The sequence below is a fragment of the Telmatherina bonti genome (assembly GCF_933228915.1).
Source record: "Telmatherina bonti genome assembly, chromosome: 1".
Classification (NCBI taxonomy): domain Eukaryota; kingdom Metazoa; phylum Chordata; class Actinopteri; order Atheriniformes; family Telmatherinidae; genus Telmatherina; species Telmatherina bonti.
Window position 1 is genome coordinate 25,984,435 of NC_136619.1, and position 21,712 is coordinate 26,006,146.

The 21,712-nt window shown below is 40.7% G+C and overlaps 1 protein-coding gene across 1 annotated transcript in view; it reads left to right on the plus strand.

The window, feature by feature from the left end:
• sbf2 (SET binding factor 2) overlaps positions 1–21,712 on the plus strand; it is a 102,347-nt gene that overhangs the window by 52,728 nt on the left and 27,907 nt on the right. The window contains exons 8-18 of the mRNA XM_079243443.1: positions 725–833; positions 1,119–1,232; positions 1,562–1,639; positions 1,924–2,037; positions 2,877–3,005; positions 3,536–3,634; positions 3,722–3,926; positions 4,083–4,192; positions 5,115–5,264; positions 12,146–12,214; positions 21,531–21,701. Coding sequence (XP_079099569.1) covers positions 725–833; positions 1,119–1,232; positions 1,562–1,639; positions 1,924–2,037; positions 2,877–3,005; positions 3,536–3,634; positions 3,722–3,926; positions 4,083–4,192; positions 5,115–5,264; positions 12,146–12,214; positions 21,531–21,701 — 1,348 coding nt within the window. The remainder of the gene's footprint in view (positions 1–724; positions 834–1,118; positions 1,233–1,561; positions 1,640–1,923; positions 2,038–2,876; positions 3,006–3,535; positions 3,635–3,721; positions 3,927–4,082; positions 4,193–5,114; positions 5,265–12,145; positions 12,215–21,530; positions 21,702–21,712) is intronic.

The window sequence follows — 21,712 nt, forward strand, 5'->3', positions numbered from 1 at the left end:
TATTCACTCATTAGATCTGAAGTCCAGCTTTTGAGTCCAGCCTGTGGTTTTTCTTGTTAGTTAGAGCATGTGCTTTTTGGAGGGGATTCATCATCATAGATGCTGCGATAGAGATGTGATTAAAAAAAATCTCGACCAAACTTTGTCTAGCTAATTTTTCTTTCCTTAATGAAAGGAAATATAAAATATGGGAAACTCAGGATAAAATAAACCACAGACATAAAATTGAGGAGAACTAATGAAAAAATAAGGAGCACTAAATTATTTACTTGAGTTTTGAGAAAAGATGCTTTTTCTCTTGCTCACTTTTCTCTAGGTGTCCAAAATGTGGTGCACGGTGCCTTGTGGTGCCAAGCAGTCAGGGCTTCTTTTGGACATGGCCAGGGAGCTTTGAAACCTTGTTGTACAAACTTGATGGGATGTCTCTGTGAATCTGTTTCTGGCACATGATGACGACAATGTCAAATTTCCAAAGATTGTAAATAATTCAACTGCAACTCATCAGCAACGCAATCTGAACTTTAGATGCTCTCGTGAGCTAATTTTAGTCAGCTCGTTTTAGTTTCGTAACAACCTGCAGTGCATCACAGAAACTCCCTCACACAGAGGTACATTTTTCAGTTTCACACTCATTTCATAATTCCTTCTAACGTGTCTTTTTTTTTTTTTTTTTTAATTTGTACATTTTACATGGATTTATGTTTCATGTCCTTTTGTTCTTCAGTTACCCGTATATTCCTATTCTACCTTCACGGCTGCTGGAGGTGTTGAGTTCACCCACTCCCTTCGTCATCGGCGTGCACTCCATGTTTCAAAGTGAAATCCAGGATCTGGTGAGTGCACATGATGACTTGGCAATCATTAACAGATCATTTCCTTTCAGAGCTTATTTTAATAACCTCAAAGCCATCATAAAATGTCAGGACTTATTTTCAATAAACGGGTCAGTTTTCATTTTATAACCCCTTTTGACTGCGGTTTTTTTCAAGCTTTTTACAGGTTTAAATGATGTATATTTACATAGCCTTCACCCAGGTGACTTCTAGACGCATTTTTTTTTTACCTTTAGCAGTCATCAAACCGCCCTCTGTCTGTGTTTTGCAATGTGTTTAAATCAGTTGGATGTTATTATTGCTGACCTGGATGGAGGAACAATAAAGATACCTGAGTGCATCCACTTGTCCCTGCTTCCTGAACCTCTGTTACACCAAACTCAGACAGCTCTGTCTCTGGTAAAAACACACACAATCACACACATAATGTACAAGTTTTAAAAATGAGAAAATAATATAAAAAGTGTGCATGAAAAATGATTCCACATGATCAATTTTACATATTAAATTGAACAAATCTCAGCTTAATGCAAACTCAGGTTTTGTTTTTTTATCATTGTTATTTTTCTGACTACTCCAATGATTTTGCTGTATTGCATTTTCAGATGTCACACACAGGCAGTGTGACTGCTGCTAATGTTGCTCTGTGAAATATTGCGAGCAGATGTGTATAAACTTGTAGGTCAGGTGAAAAAATAAATGACATTGAAATGAATCCTCCTCCTTAGGTTTTGCACCCTGACTTGGAGATAGCAGACAATGCGTTTCCTCCACCTCGCACAGCAGCCTCCAACCTCAAACTGCTGGTAAGCGAGCGTCATCATGTCCTCCCTTCATTCATGTTACTCATGCTTTCTAATTTTAAAGAGTAACATCCTCCTCTTTTTACTCAAGAAGGGAAGGCTGCATTTCTCAAAAAATAGTTTATCAGAAAAAGCTCAGTGTCTGGAGCTGACAGTAACCCATTACCCTAAAGATAAACACGTCTGCTGTATAATTAACCTTTCAGACTGCACTTGTGGCATCATTTTTTGATGAGTAATGTTTTTTGGGGTTTTTTTTTGTATGTGTGTGTGTGCATGTATGTCAGGACAAGGAAGTGAGGGCCGTCTTTCTCAGACTGTTTGCACAGCTCTTCCAAGGCTACAGGTCTTGCCTGCAGCTCATCCGTATCCATTCTGAACCCGTAATTCATTTTCACAAGGTAAGAAAATGAGATAGTGGAATTCCCAGTGGAGAAATTTAGCGAAAGCCTAAATTTCCAGATAAGTGACCTCAGATTAAACTGCTTAAGCAATTCTTCCTTTAATCTTCCAAAAGTGTTGCAGCCCTCAGTACGGGAGAAATTAAACATGAAGATGTGACTAATAAGCCTGTCAGGGGTGTATAATGTTTGTGTTTGTGTCTGCATGTGAGAGTATGCATGTTGTTTTAAATGTGTCATGGAGCCTTCATGAGTCTTGCTCCATGTTGTCCTTTTTGTTTGTGAGGGTTTCGCATACACACATACACATCCCGTAAATTTGGGCAAGGCCCAGCAATGTGCCATATGAAACGCATTAGGTTTACATTTTTGTTTCGTGTCGGGATTTTTGTTTGTTCGTGTCTGTGGTGTCTCCATGGTAACCCATCACCACATCACCCTCAAAGTACCCCACATGGATCGCATTATAAACAAAGGCTATGCTTATTTGCCTGGAATTCCTGAGGGGGGGGGGGACTTGAGTAAAAAGTGTTTTATGTCCTCTGTTCACAAGCACAAATAATTATGCAAGTAAATTATATTCATTTGCATGTAGTTATTTATAACTTGATTTATTTCCCTTCTGAACATGCTGAATGACTTATCCTTGTTTAAAACAATGAAAAGTTGTCTTGCAGAGATGCTGTTTTGTCTTCTTTTAGGAATTTGCTCTTGTATTGTAACATATGCTGCATCACTACACATGTTTCTTAGTTCTCAGAAAATTTATATGAACAAGATTAGATTGCTCACTCCCATCTGCATGGTATTGTAACTTCTCTACTTCTGATATTATCTAGACTGCCTTCCTGGGCCAGCGAGGCCTCATTGAGAATGATTTCCTGACCAAGGTTTTGGATGGCATGGCCTTTGCAGGTTTTGTCTCAGAGAGAGGTCCACCTTACCGAGCCTGCGATCTCTTTGATGAGGTACCATGCAATTTAAGCCCTTTTCTTCACTTTGAATAAACTACACAGGGTGTAAACCTGTAGCGTTAAAACATCTGTCTATTTGTCCAGATCTGTTAGTTGCATAAGCATCCAAAATGTTTGTGAATCCCTGTGCATGTGCAAGATCCTTCCCCAGAAGTTTTCAAATGAACATCTTAAGTATTCAGTGTGTTTTCCTTATAAAAAGAGATGTAAAAGTGTTGATGAGAAATATATTTATTTTTGAAATAAAAGGTGTAAAACTTGGAAGAAGCGAAAACTTTCTACCGTTTATAGGCTTTCCTTCTTCCTGCAGAAGGTGTTAACAAGCACTGCCCATACAGAACACCTAAACTTTTGCTCCAGGCATTTTGTTATGTCTATTTTTTTTAAACTGCAAAATAAAGAAAGAAATAGTAAATAATTTTGCTGTAAGTATTGAAGACGTGAGTCATGCATTGTGAAAATTCGATTTAGTTTTTTCTGTGATATTACATTTTCTGTGTGTTGGTTGGTTGTTTGCTTCATAGCTGGTGGCCTTAGACTTTGACAGCTTTAAGGAAGAGGAGGTCAACCCTGCCAAGCTGCAGAAACACATCAGGGAGCTCTCTGAGCAGCTGTACAGAAATGTAAGGCTTTGTGCGTGTTCCTATGTGTCCACTGTATACAGTTACGTATCACTTTAATACAAGTGTTTCCTGGTGTGTGGGCTGCAGGAGAACCCAAATCCTCACATGGCTTTCCAGAAAGTGCCTCGGCCTTCCGAAGGATCCCACCTACGTGTGCATCAGGTACCCTTCCCCCTGCTAGATGATGACAAGGTCGAGAGGATGCTGCAGGAGGGGATAGCAAAACACAGCAGCGCACCTCCTTCCACACGACTTGAGAAGAAATGCTTTGTACCTGCCGGACCACCTGTCGGTATGACCCACTTTAGACTGCTATATGTCCAATACATGGGATCATATGAACATCTGCTGCTGCAGCTGTTTCTTCTTTCAAATCCTCCATGTGTACAATATGTCTTTGTGGCAACTGTGATTTTAACCTGCATCTGTTTTTCCTTGTTTATCCCAGCGTCCATTATGGGAAAGATTGGCTCGGTGTTTAACAGTGCTCGCAGGCTGGAGGTTGTGAGGAGCTGCATTTCCTTCATCTTTGACAACAAGACCCTGGAGACTGAAAAGGTGATGCACAGTGGAGGCAATAGTCTTTCATCCGAAGAACTAATCAAGCATTAAACAAGCTCATTAGATCCACGCTCCAAGTTACACACTTCTGCAAGTTACACACTCCTGCAAGCTGTTTTGAAGCTGCAAATCTCTTCTCGTCCTAATATCTCCCAGCTGGCACTCAAACGCAACATTAGATAGGCCTTTTATCGGAGACGCTCCGGAACCTTTTCCAAGCAAACATTATGCAATTATCTGTGCTTTAATCCAGCGTTTCATTAGTTCCTGTAGTTTGTGTTTGTCTTCATGGGCATCTGCACTACACTAAGATTTATTCTCACTATTATCTTCACGACGGTCTGATCTTTATGAGGTCATAGATGAGCACTTTACCCTGTATGCATCCACGGAGTTTAAAATGGGATGGCAGCCAGTTATTTTTATGTATCCTCTGGCTTCCTATAGAAGTTATATAATCTACGCCTGCATTCTTGGAATAATCTGAGAATGCATAGCAGAATGCAACCCTTTGAAACACTTGTGAACCAAATGTTGAGTGTAAATTCTTGGATGCCAAATTAAATGCCAGTTGAACACTGTTAGCCATGCTGTGGGTCAGCACTCATGGAAGTACCCTGCAGTGATGGTATGGTGTTAATCTAAGGGTGTTAAGATATCTCTTTTAAACAAAATAATGTAATCATGTGGCCCTGCAATGGACTGGCAAGCTGTCCAGGGTGTACCCTGCCTTTCGCCCAATGCCAGCTGGGATAGGCTCCAGCTTTCCTGAGACCCTGAATTGGAATAAGCGGTTTAGAAATGAATGAATGTAATCCTGTTTAATTTTTTTCCCAGTCACAAATTGAATATTGTTTTCTTAGCCACCTTCTCTTCTCAGGTCAGCTGCTTCTAAAATCCTCCTTGTTCATCTTAACAGACGTTGCCTGCTGCACTGCGTGCGCTGAAAGGCAGAGCAGCCCGCCAGTGTCTGACTGAGGAACTGAGTCTTCATGTTCAGCAGAACCGTGCCATCCTGGACCACCAACAGTTTGACTACATCATTCGTATGATGAATTGTGCCCTTCAGGTGAGAGGCCAGTTGTACAGCACAGATCCCAGATTACTGGGATCATTTTTTGCAAGCACATCTCTAAATGTAAAAACGAAGTCTTAAATTATTGATTGATAGATTACTTGTCAATGCAAACACACACACACAATTAATGACATAAAAATTTATCCATTTTATCGCAGAACACGGAACGCTTGTCATTGTACAATTTCCTGGTTCACAGATTACACTGCACACATCGTAGCTCAGTTTTCACACCTCCGTAGCGACTTGTACTTCAAGAAAAAGTGCCTATCATGTCTAGCACGTTTTTCTGGTGAGATTGAAGGCTTTTAGTGACTGACATGAAAGCACATATAGTCCTTCGAGACATGATTGGTCCCTCTGCAGCTCACTGCATGCAGCCCAAAGCATAACGACTTTGGAAGTGCTTTGGTCGATTTCTGCAGAACAACATGGGTGCTTATTTTGAGTGGAGACTGCAGAGAATTGCCATCATCCAGACCTCCTATTGCATGCTCATGTGGGGGGGCCACTTTAGTGCAGAGGGATTATGAACCACATGTAAGCCACATACCAAGCCCTACTGACACAGGTCAAGGTTTTCTCCTCTTCGGAATATGTAAATATATTGTCTCTGAACCATTTATTGTTCTCTACCTTCTTTGTCTTTATTATCAACTGTCTGGCGGTGTCATATGACTGAGTCCCATTGGTGCTACTCATTGTTTTTGAGATTGAGTATTTGTGTGACTTCCTGTCCCCCCTCCCAATGCTTGAGCTGCTTGTCAAAATAAGTAAGTAATGTTTTTGAGCAGCTCGTAAAGACCAAGTGAAGCTTTACTCACCCGGAGCAGCCAGGGCTTTATTGGAAGTTCCTCATGTTTTACTACCCTGAATCAGCTCATTCCACAGATTCTAATCATTTTAAGCTGTCCTTGCAGAGTGCAGTTTTTATAGATCAACTTTAGATTCCAGTCATACCTCTTCCCCCACAAATGATGGGAAGCTATTTAACTCCACCATTTGCCCCCACTAAGGACATGCAAGTCTCTTTGACTTGTCATCCGCTTCACAATTATTTAGAAGTCCAAACTTAAGTATTGCCTTTCTATGCACAAAATACAGTCATTGCCTCTGTGCGTCACATTATGTGACTGTCTTCTCTTCCAGGTGCACACATGAATTCAAGGGTGTCTTTACAAACGTTTATCTGTGTTTAAGTACTTGTGGAAAAGCCAAAAAGTAGCAATATTTACAGTTAATACCATGATCTGGTTTACACAGCCTTTTCAGTCGATACTGTCAACTGTGAAGTCTCAGCGAATGCAAAGTTTTCTAACTTTTTATAATGTGTGAGTTTAAAACAGGCAGCCAGCTGTTTATTTTTTCATTAAAGCGAGATTCAGGTGGGTCTGTTGGGACACATGAGAAGCCTCAGTACTAAATTATTAACAATGCATCACATGTAATGCACAATCCCAGACATAAGCTGGAGTCTTTACTTTGACAAAGGCAGATCCTGTGAAACTGGTGTTTGTCAGGCAGACAAATAATACGATATTGTTTTTACTCTTTAATCTTATGTTGATAAACCATGAGAGGGGTAATTCAATTCAATTCAGTTCAGCTTTATTTGTATAGCGCCACTTCACAACAGTGTTGTCACAGGGCACTTTACATACACATCATTTCAAGCCAATTCATACATATCCTATTAGAGAAACCAACTGATTGCATCAAGTCATGACTTCGATCCAATCCCCCATCCTGAGCATGCACGAGGCGGCAGTGGGAAGGAAAAAACTCCCTTTTAACAGGAAGAAAACCTCCGGCAGACCCAGGCTCAGAAATGGCAGCCATCTGCCTGGACTGGTTGGGGTAGAGAGGACAGGAAAGACAGATCAACATGTACAATTGCACTTATTTAGGAAGACCTGTGGAAAAAGGAGAAATATGTTAGAGATGGCAATATTGTCATACATTTATACATTAATACATTAGAAAAATAGAGCGAGGTACTTCTCAGTGCATCAGGTAACATCCCCATTGCTACATAAGTAATGGTTGGCTAGACTACCCATAACTATAAGAGCATAACCTGGACAGTTGGGTCCTGTACATACAGACTCCAACTCAGGAGATGCTCATATCCTAACTATAGGAATCATAAAAAAGGAAGGTTTTCAGCTTGATCTTAAAGGTCTGGAGGGAGTCTGGGGCCCAAACCCGGAGTAGGAGCTGGTTCCATAAGAGAGGAGCCATCCATTCATCCATTTTCCTAACCGCTTAATCCAATTCATGGTCGCAGGGAAACTGGAGCCTATCCCAGCAGTCTCTGGGGCGAAAGACAGGGTACACCCTGGACAGCTCACCAGCGTAAGAGAGGAGCCTGATGGCTAAAGGCTCTTCCTCCCATAGTACTCTTCGAGACTCTGGGAACCACAAGTAAACCTGCAGTCTGAGAGCAAAGTGCTCTGTTTGGAATATATGGAACTATAAGATCTTTTATGTACAATGGAGCTTCGTCATGGAGAGCTTTATATGTGAGGAGAAGAATTTTAAACTCTATCCTGGATTTTAAAAGCATGCAAGAATGTGCTTTTTGCACAAAATAGAGAATAAAATCTATAAGTTTTTACTGTATATTTATATCTCACACCAGGAATCTCTGTGAGTTTTAGGCAATGATTTGCCTCAGTTAATTTCTTCTGGCAACCAGTAGCAGTAAGGTGGAAAAAAGTGGGGGGAAAGTAATAAATTAACATATGGGAATAGATTTCATGTGAGTTTTACTTTTATTAACAATAAAGGCAAAGCTATGATCAGTCTGTCGCTAAGTAATTCATATGTGTTTGTCTTTTATATTAATTGTCATTGAATTTGTTTAGATGCCAGGCGTTTGTTCATGGCTTCCATTCCTTTCCCTTAGCTCATTTGGGAGGGATTAGTCTCAGAGGATCTGTGAAGGAAATATAAATAGTAAATTATGATGTCAGTAATTAGTTTCATATTCTGCACTCTGACTGTCTTTAAACGCCTATCCACTTAAGAACCCACAAAATGATATTAAAAAGCGCAATACAGCCAGCCCTTTTTCCCCCCCTTTTCACATGTGTGTCTGTGTGTGTTTGTGTAAAAGATACTTTAGGGTCAACAAAGCCAAAGTGACATGTGCTGCAAAAAATGCTGCTTGCTCTTTGTATAATGACAGCATGTGTCCTGCTATAATTCCCAGCATATGTGTTGATGTGACACATTGATTTGCAGTGACATCACCATTAGACAAATTACAACATTGATTGTTTAGCCGTCAACTCCGGACAAACAATTTTGTTTTCTGGCTCAAATCATAGTTTCCCTTTCAAAAGGTGAACACGACAACAGGGAGAACTTCAGTATGTTATGCTTCCAATGCACAACAGGTCACAAGTTGGAACATTAAAATCAGGTGCAGCTTCATCTTTTAGTTCTTCTATATTTGCATTGTGTGTGTGAGTGTGTTATTGTCATGACAAAACTGTTAACCTTTTCTGGAATGAGCTGATGTGACTCATTTTCCTGTTTAAACATGTTTTAATAAATGTCTGTGCTTGTTTCTCTGCCATGCATCATACATAATGACTCTCATTAAGATGTTTTAAGTTAATTGCACATTAATTTGTTTATGTGTGTGTGTGTGTGTGTGTGTGTGTGTGTGTGTGTGTGTGTGTGTGTGTGTGTGTGTGTGTGTGTGTGTGTGTGTGTGTGTGTGTGTGTGTGCGCGCGCGCACACACTGGTCATTGCCCCAGCTTTTAGAAATTAACATTGTACAAGCCATGTGGGGGAATGAGTCCTGCTGTGGATGTGTCCTGGCATCCCAACTATTTCCTGTCAGATAGGATTATGAGCCCTCTGTGCTCTGCTCTCCTACGGCTGAGGGCCTCATCATGGTGCTCAAAAACACATTCTGGATTGCAGTTTACTGTGAGAGGGGATAAAGGTGGGGGTTCCATGAGAAGGGGATGCAGCGGCTATGAGTCCATGAGTTCTGCACGATCCTGTGCTCCGTTTTTTTTTATATGGAAGAGAGCACAGATGTTTTTGGAACGAATTAGATGCTTTAGAGGACTGTCCAATAAGAATTGCCATCTGCTAAAGTCCGAATAGATAAACAGGAGCTCCTGCCAAGTTAGTCTGTACCCATCATCCTGTCTCTGTAGCCCAAGCACTGTTTGGTGCACTTTGATCATTTTGGGCATATCCCGTAATAGTGGATGGACCGCTTCGTTATAGATTTATGATATTTAGATCATAAATAAATTTTGTGTTCTGAGAACATGGCCTCTTTCTGCCTTAGTGGCCTTGATGGACTGCCTTACATAACATGGTCACTGGGAATCTGAACTTGGTATCATTCCCATGTTCAGATTCCTGCTTTTCTAGGATGTGCGTGAGTAATGTCAGGTAAACATCTGTGTTGATTTGATTTCACGCTCTCTGTTGCTCATCTGCGCAACTCACAGGGCAACTATGTGGTTTATTCTTCTTCCCATTAATCATGAGGATGCCGTTAACTGTAACAGCTCACAAAGTGAGTTTTGTCTGTCTACAAACGAAGTATGACATGAATGTCAGCTCATCATTTAGATTTTTTGGAAAGTGCTAACCGGTATTGAGTCCAGGGGAAGTTGCTGTTTCCTCACTTCCTGTGGTATTTTTCTTGCATCCTCGTCCCCTTCTTTTTTTTTTTTTTTTTTTTTAAACTCAGTGTCTACGTGTCTCACACAGAATAGCAGTATTAGTCAACCTTGCTATTTAAACTCCAGCAACGTGAGGAATTAGAAAAAAAAAGTTGAGACATGCACTAAATAATAGGAGGAAATGAAACAGTGGGGGGTCCACACAAACAGATTGGGAAGTGATAATCGCTTCCACCCCACTCACACCATTCTGGAAATCTCAATTAAGTTAACACACATTTCCCATCCTGCATCCTGTTGCTCTATTCTGCAATATGCTAATGACCGAGTCCTATACACACTCTGCATTCTTTCTTAGCTCTCGCTTGTCATTCAGCATAATCTAAGACCTGCTGTAGATTTCACTGCTATCGGCTTGCTTTGTTAGTTGACCTCTCAAGCTCTTGAGCTGTCACTTAGCCTCTCTGTCAGCTCATGGGAGATTAAGGTAGAGGTTTGTAGGTGATAAGTGTGGCTTGAGTAAAGCTGATTATGTCCTCTTTATATGAGATATGACGTGTTGAACAAGCCTTTGAGCATAGCTTGTCTTCGTCTCAAGTACGTCCGTGGGGTTTTCTTTTGGAGCGGATACGATTACCATGATTTACTGTTTCATGGAGTTTCGTTTTTTGTTTTTTTGCTGGAATGATGCTGGTTTGTCAAATATTCACACTTTTCCTGTCCATGCATTTCCACTTGTTGTTCTATTTAGCTGCGGTCTCCAAACTCCTTTGACCTGCAGCATTGTTATGGATGCTGGTAAACAAAGCTTTGGTGTTGCTCCAGCAGGCTGGAACATTTTACCACAGCCCAAATAACTGCAAAGAAAAACAATCACGACAAGCAAAATAAAACAGAAACTATGGTGCTCAGTCGACGGGGGGGCCCGGCTTTCATGTGTTCTGCATTTTCTTCCCTCTTTACATTCTTGTCTCTGTATGTGTTTTGAGGAATGGTGGTCACAGAGGCCCCCTACTGCACACCCCTATCAGAAAGTGCAGCATTCCTCCGCCTATCTCTCCCACCAAACGAAGACATCTATGGTGCATACTCGTAGAGAGGAGGAAGAAAAATGCATCAGTACACGAAAGAATCATGCGTGTTTGCATTTTCAGGTGGCTGAAAAAGGAAAAAAAAAGCCCACATACACGGAAAGAAAGCGCTTGTGACGCACACGCTTTGTGGCCGTGGGGTCGCACTGAGGGTTATGAGGTGCAGCTGAGGGTCAGAATCAGTGCTGTTGTTTGCATGGGGTCTTAAATCAAGAGTTTCCTTTGGGCAATCTCTGTTCACAGAGTTCAGCTAATAAATCCCAACATAGCTTAGCAGAGATAAGCACCAATTTCCTGTCAGTGGAATACTTTTCAGTCCAACTTTTGTATTTTTCTCTTATTCACTTGTTCTTATTGCGCTGTATTATTTCTATAAGAAAAGTTTAGTTTGGGCCTCTTTGCCCCTTCCTTAAGGTCTCTTAATGCGCCATTCACCTCAATATGTTTGCCTTGAAGCAGCGTCTAAGCACCGACTTCTTCACCTGGAACACATCCACATTCAGTCATGTCATTGTTGTAAACGTCAGAGACAATCATAACTACGAGCTGTCTGGCAAATTTTGACAGTTTGATGTATTAACACAGATTTTTGTGGTTGAAGTGACAACATTTTATGTAACATCTCATCATTTTGTTTGATGAGACTTGGACGCCATTTTTAGTTCAGGAGTGCAGACCCTAAAATTGTCAGTAAAACTGAAGACGTGTCAATTGTGTCAAAGCATGGATTATATAAGATTATTGAAAGCATATGTCCTAATAATGGACCAGACTAGAGTTAAAGGGTTTGGCAGGCCTATTTTTGAGCATTTATGTAACACATTATCTGGAGATAAATTCTTTGCCCCCCAGAGTTTCTCAAGTCACATCTCTGCATTGTTAATTGACAGCAGTTTACCTCCTGTACACAGAAAGTTCCCTCTTAGATCTTATTAAACGTTAATAAATAGTATTCATTTAACTTAGAAAAACAGATACTTCTGTCACCATCCCAGATTTTTGCTAGATATCCCTGTTCTCAATTTGTCGCTCCAGTCAAGAAAAGGTCCTATGAAATTGGTTGATTTATCTTCTGTAGGGCTTCCACTGTCCCTCACCTCCCTTTTATTTTTTTACCTGCAGGACTGCTCCAGCTCTGAAGAGTACACAGTAGCCTCTGCACTGCTGCCCCTGTCAACAGCCTTTTACAGGGTAAGACAAGTCAATCTATATGTAAGCAGGCTGGGAAACCCGCTGTGTATTAGCTTTTACTGCATATGTCATGTTAATGTGTTGAATTGCGGTTGAAATGTCTCTTCAAATGTTGGTGGGGAAAAAAAAACCAACATAAAACCAGGAAAGATGGATGAAAACATTTAGAAAGTGGGTCTCCATCTCATGTTACAGATTGTCAAACAAAGTGAGTTTTTCTATTGCTCTTAGAAAATCACCCAAGCAGTTCTGCCAGAAAGAAAATATGACTGTTTATTATGTTTAATTGTTTGTTTGTGTTATGAGAATTGTTTGTACAAAGTTCTTACCAGACTGTTGGCATATTGTAAGAGTTTTTTTTTCTAATTCATACGTCAGAATCATGTCTGCCAAAAGAAAGGTCCCCTTTTTGCTTGGCTTGAGTTAAGACTGCACCTCTGCAGGCAGGGAACAGACAGAGGAAGGACGGCTTTCTCAACCTTTGACTTTTTCTGATCCTAAAGCATGTACATACTCAGCATAGCATGTTGTTGCCCCCACTGTGAAGTGTGAAGAACAGGTCGTGGCCTTTTGCTTTTTAAATCATGTTATCAGCCGGGGGGGGGGCTGCAGTGTGTCTTCTCAGCTTGCTAGTTGCTATAGAGACAGACACAACTCTCCACTCTGGACTTTAGCTGGATACCAGTGCCATACCCTGATGGGCAGGACTGGGACCTGGCCCACAGTCTGCCACCACATGACTCATCCAGTTCACATGCCTCTGGTTGCAGGAGCTCTCCATGATGATCCACATGTAACGTTTTTCTTTTCTCTTCTGGGCTTTCAGCATTGAAACATGACCGTGTCTGTTTGTTTGTTTAACCATCTAGCAGTTAGTTTCCACTTCAAAGCCGTTTCTATTTCATACAACCATTTGTTAATCATAAACCAGACTTACTGCACACCACATTCATTTCCTGCTGTTTCAGTGAGAAGACTATTGTGTCGTCTTCTCAGCTAGTTAAAGGAAATGATCTTTAAAGACATTTTTTTTTCTTGTTATTCGCAAAAGTAAAAAGTAAGGTCAGGAAGGAATCTTCCAAAGTTTCAGTAATCTCTGGGTTTAATGGAGCAGAGATGTTGCTGTGATGCACAACTGTTAAGAAAAACAAAGCTTGGTTATGGAGCAGACAACTGGAGATCTTGCTATTGATATGTCATGTGCCACATATTCCTATTCTATGAATTTTAATGGTACAGATTGTTTGGTGAGATGATTGAATTGCCTTTGGGCAGAACTGGACAAAGGATTGAGACCAGTTCTGTAATACATACATTGTTGTTTTTCCAAGACTTTCCATATTTTTCTGTTCATCTTAGAATTTATGCCCCTGGTTAGCAGATGCATCATACATAAACACCAGTGACCCAGTTCTATTGACCACCATATAACACTCTTACTATTACTCTGCCTTCCTTTGACCTTGGGCTTGGCAGATGGTGGAGTATGCTTTTGAACACAAGCAGAGCTGTTCCAGTGTTTTAAGGTTTTTTTCGACTAAAGTCTAATCTGGTCTCTGTAATCGTGTCATCAGTGTCTTGCATCTGGTGGTAAATGATCTGCATTTACAGGCACAGCACTCTCAGGTCTGTTTTGCTTTATAAGTCTAATGTTGGCCTCCTACACTCAAATCATAATCTCTTTTGAAAGCCCTCATGAACTACAATCAAATGCTGTTTCAACATGTGGAATCGACTGCAGAACTTTTATCTCTATAATTTGTTGCAAAAATAATGAGGGGGACGGCCACATGTGGACATGAAATGTAAGCCAACAAAATTGCATAAGACTGAAAATTATGCTTGTCAATCATTGTGATGTTTGACAAAGTATGTGCTCAGCAATAGCAGAATAGGACCTTTACTTTGTAGCTGAAGGATCTGATATCACACATACGCTTGAAAGGGATATGAAAGTGCTTCTAAGCCCCCCCACCCGTGCTTTTGGTCACTATGGCAGGAACTTCTGCTGATTTTACTTCTTAGAAGTACATTTTAATGGCTAGTTTTGACTTCCTGTACTGACTACGTGTTTTTCCAGAGTACGGCACTTCTTTCTGGTGTAACTATTTGTCGATTGATTCACTGCAATGTGTTTGTTTGAATGCGTGAAAGCAACATCTGAACCTGCCATTGCAAAAGACACACTTCAGTGAAACATTGGTCATGTAAACAGCATTGGCCTAAATTAAATAAAATACAAAATTTTGGAGCAACAGTAAAGGCAACAGTTTACTGAAAATATTACAACATCACTTTGATTTCTCTGCCAACCACCAGCTGGGTGTTACAGAATAATCAGCAGGTCCATTACGCAAAGACATGGACTGCTGATTATTCCCATCAGCAGCGTGAAAAGCCACCAGAGAAAATCACTTGAAGGTACTTTTCCTTTTGGGTTTCCATTTACCCCAGCAAGTCCCATAAGCTTGGTCTTCTCTCTTCCTGCATTGACCTATTTATGCTGACATTAATCATCAACCGGTCTCAGAATCACGAAACCGTTCTTTCATTTTTATTTTTTTATTTTTTAATATTCAAGATTTTAAAGTATCTGTAGACAAAATAGTATCTGATCTCATCAAGTTAATTCGAGTCAGACATGGCAGCATTAACTTCCTCATCCAGGAAGTTATTGCTATTTTAATACTTTTTTTTTCCAGTGTCTCTTTTCTTTTTGGTTGTTTTTGTTGCTGTTATTATTATTATTTTAGTTCCACCATATTTTTACAATTTTCTGATGAGAGGTGAGTATGTATGATGGAGAATCTGCATTGTAGAGTGGGAGTGGACTATTTTACCAGGTTGAAGACACTTCTACAGGTATGTGTCTAAGCAGCTGTGGTTAGAAATGTCGGACATCTTTCTTTTATGCTTGTAGGGACAAATTACATTTGATCCACAAAACTCTGTTACTTTAAAGATGATGTAGAAAAGTAAATGTTTTGTGTTCATACAACAGAAAGCCCTTTCATTTAAAAATAGATCTAAATCAAGTGTGAAATGTGTGAACCCCTGAATGAGCTTTCCACCTTCATGAGTTAAGCATATTTTTTTTTACTGTGGTGGTAAAACAAGTTTCTGCAACTAGACTTTTAATAAACTGTGGGTCTGAATTCGCCCTCCTTTGTTCAGGCGCTACTGTTGGGTCAAGTTCAAGAGTCAGACATTGGTCATGTTCCTGTTTGGTATTTGTAGCCAGACTTTGGCAAGCTCATGCCGTGTTCATAATCTCAGTGGCAATGTCGCCATCCTGCTCAAGTCTGTGGGTCAGGGGACGTGGGAAGCTCCCTCTCTCTGCAAATGTCTGCTCCCAGAGTCTGCTGGACAGAGACCCTGCTCTGTGTTTTTGCTGCTGAGCAGCAAATGTTATCAACCTTGATTCTGTATCAAGTTTTCTTTCTTAATTTTTTGGTTTCCTCAGCTAATATTTAGCTAAATAAATCTAAATGTTGCATTTGACATTTGATAGTAAGGTATCTTGTACTCTACATGGTTCACATCAGGTAACACTGGTTTATCTAAACACCACACACCTTTTGTACAGTGGCCCTTTTGTTAGAGGTAATGTTTTACATGATGTTACAAGGGCCAGTTCAGCTGGCATTTATTATCTACTGAAGAGCGAGTTTTATCAGGAGGTGCCGTTGACGTCTGGATCTGTTGTTGTTCTGCCCTTTACAGTCCCAAATGATATCTTTTTACATTTGAATGCACCATTACAGTCTGCACTTGGCGGTGAAATAGACTGAGGAGGGCACCTTATACTCAAACACAATAATGGATGAACTGCTCAAGAAGAACATTTTATTGTTAGCATTCTTTCAGCCAGAGTTCATGCATGGTGGATTTGTCAGCTCGCTTGTTCTCCATCGTGTCCTCACAAGTGATGATGACGTACTTCATGACCTTTGTGTATGTGAAAAATGTCCAGCTCTTGGCTCGTCCAATCTGTTTAGTTTGTTTCAGAAACTTTATGCTACACGTTCATTTGTTTTGCAAAGAGTTATGGCCCAGAGATGCCTTGATAGGTTTGTTTGTTAATTTGACTTTCAGCCTGTTTTCCTCAGTTTGTCTTGCATGATCACTCCTACAACTACGTTGTCTGAATGCAGGTCATTTTACTGTTGGGATGTTTGCGTAGTTTTCCCTCACTACCCATCAGCTCTCGCAGAGTCGCAGAAGTGAGAAGATGAATTGTTTTCAAGTCAGACATGCATTCTCACCAAGGACTTGTCCAGAAATAATGACTGGTTTTGTATCAGCAGTGCAAGAATGCTCCAAATTCTTCCAAAACATCTAAATAATGTCACTGCCTCAAGGCTGGTGAAAATACTGATACACCAGTCTTCACTCATTGTCTTCTTTCAAGTATGCACTTGCTTCAGTGACAACATGCACCATCTCTTTGTCTCAGAAACACAGTGGGCATGTGAGATGCTGGATGTCAGTCATGCTGGGAACCTTTTGAATCAGGTTTCAGAGTTCATAACAAGATCCCAAACCCTGATAGCCACATTCCTATGACCCATACACAACATTTCCCCTCCTTTCTGCGTCGTCTTGTTTTTTTGTTGTTGTTTTTTTTTTTTTGCTTGCTTTTCACCCTTTCTCCCTCAACCCTGCATTCCTCCTCTTTGCTGGTCACGCAGCCAGATGGGTCCAGTAGTAATGTACTCTCTCCTTCCCCTTCATCTTTGCTGCCTACCTTCCTTTCCTCCTCCTTTTCCTCTTCTTTCTTCTGTCCTTCCCTGTCCTCCTCCTTGCACATCTGTCTTGTGGATGCCTTAATAAGCTTTGCGTACTAACATATAAGGAAAAGCTGACCTCGGTCAAAATGACCTGAGCATATCTGAGAAGTACGGCCAAGCTGAATATAGACAGCATTGACAAATAACACGCTCACACCCCACACACAAACATGGACACACACCCACGTAACATTTGCTGCAAGACACTTAACACTCTCGGCTGACAAAAAACTATGTGATTACTGTCCAGAGGGCTGCATATCTTCTCATATTTGTCAATATTTATTTATGGCTGCGTTTTATTCAATCCCATTACATGATTTCGACAGACTTTGACAGGGACCCCATTCTTTTTAGCCCACAAGTCTGTGAGCTTGGCCATTGTTGGGTTTTACTGCATTACACCATCTTCTTTAAGATTTCTACCACACTGGATTTGTTTTTATTTCATCTAACGGTCCTCTGGCCTAATTCCCAAACTCACTTAAAGACAGAATGCTTGGTTTCTAATATCAAAGTGAGATTAATCATCTGACTTTCTGAGTGAACAGTTCATCTAAACACATGGCCATTAATGTCATCTTAATGTTGGCTTATGATCTACTGCGAGGATTCACTTTGGTATGCATGTAGTAATCAGGAGTTGTTTAGCAGTTGTTTAGTTGAAGGAAGGGGGGTTGGTTTATAACTCAGGGGGTGAGATGTAATTCAGAACTGAGCAAATCAAGCGGAATGAGTTCAACTGTGAAGATACTTCCTGATCTCCTAATGGCGGTTTTTCTTTCTTTTTTTTTTTTTTTTAAAGGGGGGTAGCATCAGTTCCCCTCTAAAAGGGTCGCCACAGTGAATCGTCAGCTTCCAACTACCCAGCCAGTACACATAATAAGCATCTGTGTCTGTGTGCACATGCATGTGTATAAGAAAAGAATGTGCACATGTACAGTATGTACTCATTCAAGGGTGATCCAGGATGATTAAAAAGTACAATGAGTTGTATTAAGTTGCAGTTTAAACTTTTAAAGATGGTAAGAGGTTGCAAAGTTGTGAGGGTTTTTTTAGGGTTTTTTTTTATTTTTTATGAATTGTTCCAGTCATTCGCTGCCGCATAACTAAATGGTTTGTAGCCAATAGGAATAGATGTATTAGGAATAGTGAACTTGATAGATTCACTTCACCTAGGAGATGGCAGATATGGTGGTGTCATACCATTGATGGAGCTGTGTATGAAAGAGGACCAACCCACCTACTTATTAGGATCACAATGGTGAATGTAAAACGCAGTGTTTGTGAAAAGTAAATGGATGAAAAGAAGTGTCCATTTTACTAAAAGCAATTATTGATGCCATTTATGCTGATGTCACCATTGTCCATAACTGGGAGAGAGGTCATTTTGACAAGTGTTTTGACTCTGTTTGGCAGAGTGAATAAATTAAGCTTTATTGAGGCAAAGGAAAGTTTATCCAGCTTTGGCATTTGTCTAAAAGTTGCTGATTTGTCGAGAAAAAGGCAGAGATGAATGGACTGGACTGGTACTAATATAGCGCTTTTCTAGTCATGCAGACCACTCAAAGCGCTTCACACTACTTGTCACATTCACCCATTCACACGCACGCTCATACAACACATTCATACTCCGAAAGGCACATCGGAGGGCAGCTTGGGGTTCAGTGTCTTGCCCCAGGACACTTCAGCATTTTAGTCAGGGGAAACCTGGAATCAACCTCCCACATTTCCAGTTGAAGGACGACTGCTCTTCCTCCTGAGCTACAGCCGCCCCAACCAGAATCCAACCAGATGCAGCGAGAGATAGTTACAAAAAAACTTCAAGTCTCTTTGCTATGCATCACTAAATTGCCTTTGTGTCTGCAGCAGTTAGAGTGGCCTTTATGGACACCGGCATGTTGCAGTCCTTCATCTGGGTTTCATCAGATGTTCATTAATTCATTCATTCATTTTCTGAACCCACTTAATCCGAGGAAGGGTCGCAGGGAAGCTTGAGCCTATCGTAGCAGCCTTCGGGCGAGACGGCACACCCTGGACAGGTTGCCAGTGCATCGCAGACGAACAACCATTCACACTCACTCCCATGGGCAATTTAAGAGTAACCAATTAACCTAACATGCATGTCTTTGGATGGTGGGAGGAAGCCAGAGTACCAGGAGAGAACCCACACATAAACGGGGAGAAAATGCAAACTCCACACTAAAATAGCATTTGTCCTCAGTTGTTCAGCATCTAAAGTGCTCCACAGTTCATTCCTCCTTTCACTCATTCCCACACATTTTCACACACTGACCAATCATAACATAACACACTCTTACACTGACAAACACATCAGAGGGAATCAGCAGGTTTAGTAACTTGCCCAAGGACATGTCACAGTTGCCTCAAGTTAACCCCAGAAAAAAAAAACAATCAAAGATCTACTTGAAGTAACGGTGTCATGATCACGTCATTTGACCAGTGCATTTATCTTGAAACTGATCCTGGCGAGTCGCTAATCAGATTTTTTTTTTATTGGCTGCACTGGACTGTCCAAGACCATTTGAGACACAGCTCTCTGGATTGCCAACAAATTTTCCCTGAGAGGACGTGTATATTTGATCACTGTGGTGTTCCCCTGACTTCTCTTCTCATGCCAAAACTTCTGTTTTCTGAGGGTTTTGCAAAACCAAGACATTCCCTTCAGCCTTGACTGTTCTTTATGCGTTCTGGCAATAAAGAAACAAAGATGTTGGAAATAGTTGACAGTTTGTTCACTAATATAAATCAGTAATGGAGAATGTGATCTGATAGTTTGGGTAGTGACCAAATAACCTCACTTCCATTAAAGCATTAAATAAATTCCACATGATAACAGAATCAAACACACATCCTATTTTCAGACTGATTGGTCCGACAGTGGTTTCGAATTGTTTTCCTCAACTGGGATGATTGAATCAGGTCCTTGTTGGTGTCTGCCGTTAGCCAGCAGGATATCAGGGACTCTTGAAACACCTTGAAAACTCATGAAACACTGAACACAGCAGTATCATATTTACCGAAGCAGTGGTTTAATTTTCGTCATCTTCTATTAGTGGAAGAGCACTGGGAAACTCTGCTTTGGTTGGATATCCCATCAGTGTTTCAATGCTCAAGTTCAAATTTTCCATCATGTTTGTTTGGTTTTTGTTAAAAAATGTCATGTGTCCCAGTTTTTCGCCACCAGTTCACAAAGGGTAGTTACTGATTGTGGAAGTGCTGACAGTAAAATATACGTGAAACATGAGGCATTATGGTTCACATATTAACACCTAGGTATATTAAGACACAGATCCTGTTTGACTTGGGTGTTGAAAGAGTTATGTGTTTGCTGCTGCTTGGGCATTAGCATCAAGCGCTCTTCTCTCTTGGCGTCTGGCCCATCACAGTGGGAGTAGAGCTGCTTTAGTTCTGGTTTTTGTAATTACAGTAACCCCCAGTTCTCATCTTTCAAAGGCACACTATGAAGTGATGATAGAAACCACTGGATTGTGTCAGACTCGGGGAAGGGGAATCAGAAGCTAACCTGATAGCAGGTTTGAGCCTTGCATGTGGTCTTCAGAGTTTGCTGGGAGATTGACGGTTGGTGAAAGTTTGGTTTTGTTGCCAGCCATTTTTTGCACACCATACTTCTGTTGGAGACTTATATTTTTTCTGTGATTTGGTTTCTCTGGCATTGCTTAGTAAGACTGACTATATTTTTTGCACAGTGTAGTATGGAGTAACATTAATACCGTCAGCTGAGGACTGTATGTTCCCTTTAGTGGCTGTTTTTTGTAGGCAGCAGCTGACTTGCTCTTCAGAACACACTAATGGAAAACAACAACTCTGTTTCCAAACACATCTAGAGACAGGACACAGGAGGGGTGGTCTGCTGCTCCAGCAGGGGTTCTTATCTGTTTAAAAGATTACGACTCACAGTGAATGATTTATTTCTGTTTGACTTGTTATTTTGATTCCCCTACTCCTCAACATTTTGGCAAACTCATTTTACTGACACCTCTTGAGGCAATGATGCAGAATAAACCCGCCACTTTGCCTGTCCTCTGGGTTCAGGGCTGTGGAGGGGATATTTTGTATCCTGCAGGAGGCAGTTGTCGACTTATAGCAGAACTAAAACTGTGTTGCGTTGGTTTATTTTTGGCAGTGCGGCATATGTATATACTGACTAGACATAACAAAATTACAGTGTGTTTAAAAATTGTGTTTAATGACACTATAAATTAAATTTTACTGCTACTATAAGAAAATTGCCATCTTGATCAACGCCTGTATTTCATCAGCTGGTTTTAAAATATAGTTTAAAAAAAAAAAAAAATCAACATCCTCACAATTGTTTTGTTGAATATTAGTCTAATAAGCCCAAATTTTTCCTAATTTTCCAAAGAGTGCAGTCCATGTGTCACAAAGATTTTCCCTGGAAGGCAATCATTACATGATCTGTCAGCAGAAGCATGCCTTGCAGCTTAGAAATCTAATCCTGACCCTGGGGCTCTATGTTGCAGAGGTTAGCTGCTGGAGTGAACCAGTTTGCCTACACCTGCATACAGGACCATCCCATCTGGACCAACCAGCAGTTCTGGGAAGCCACGTTCTACAGTGAAGTCCAGAGTCAGATTCGAGCCCTCTATCTTAACACTCCAGAGGAAAAGGGGGGCATCACTGTAAAACTTAAGGTAAAACTATA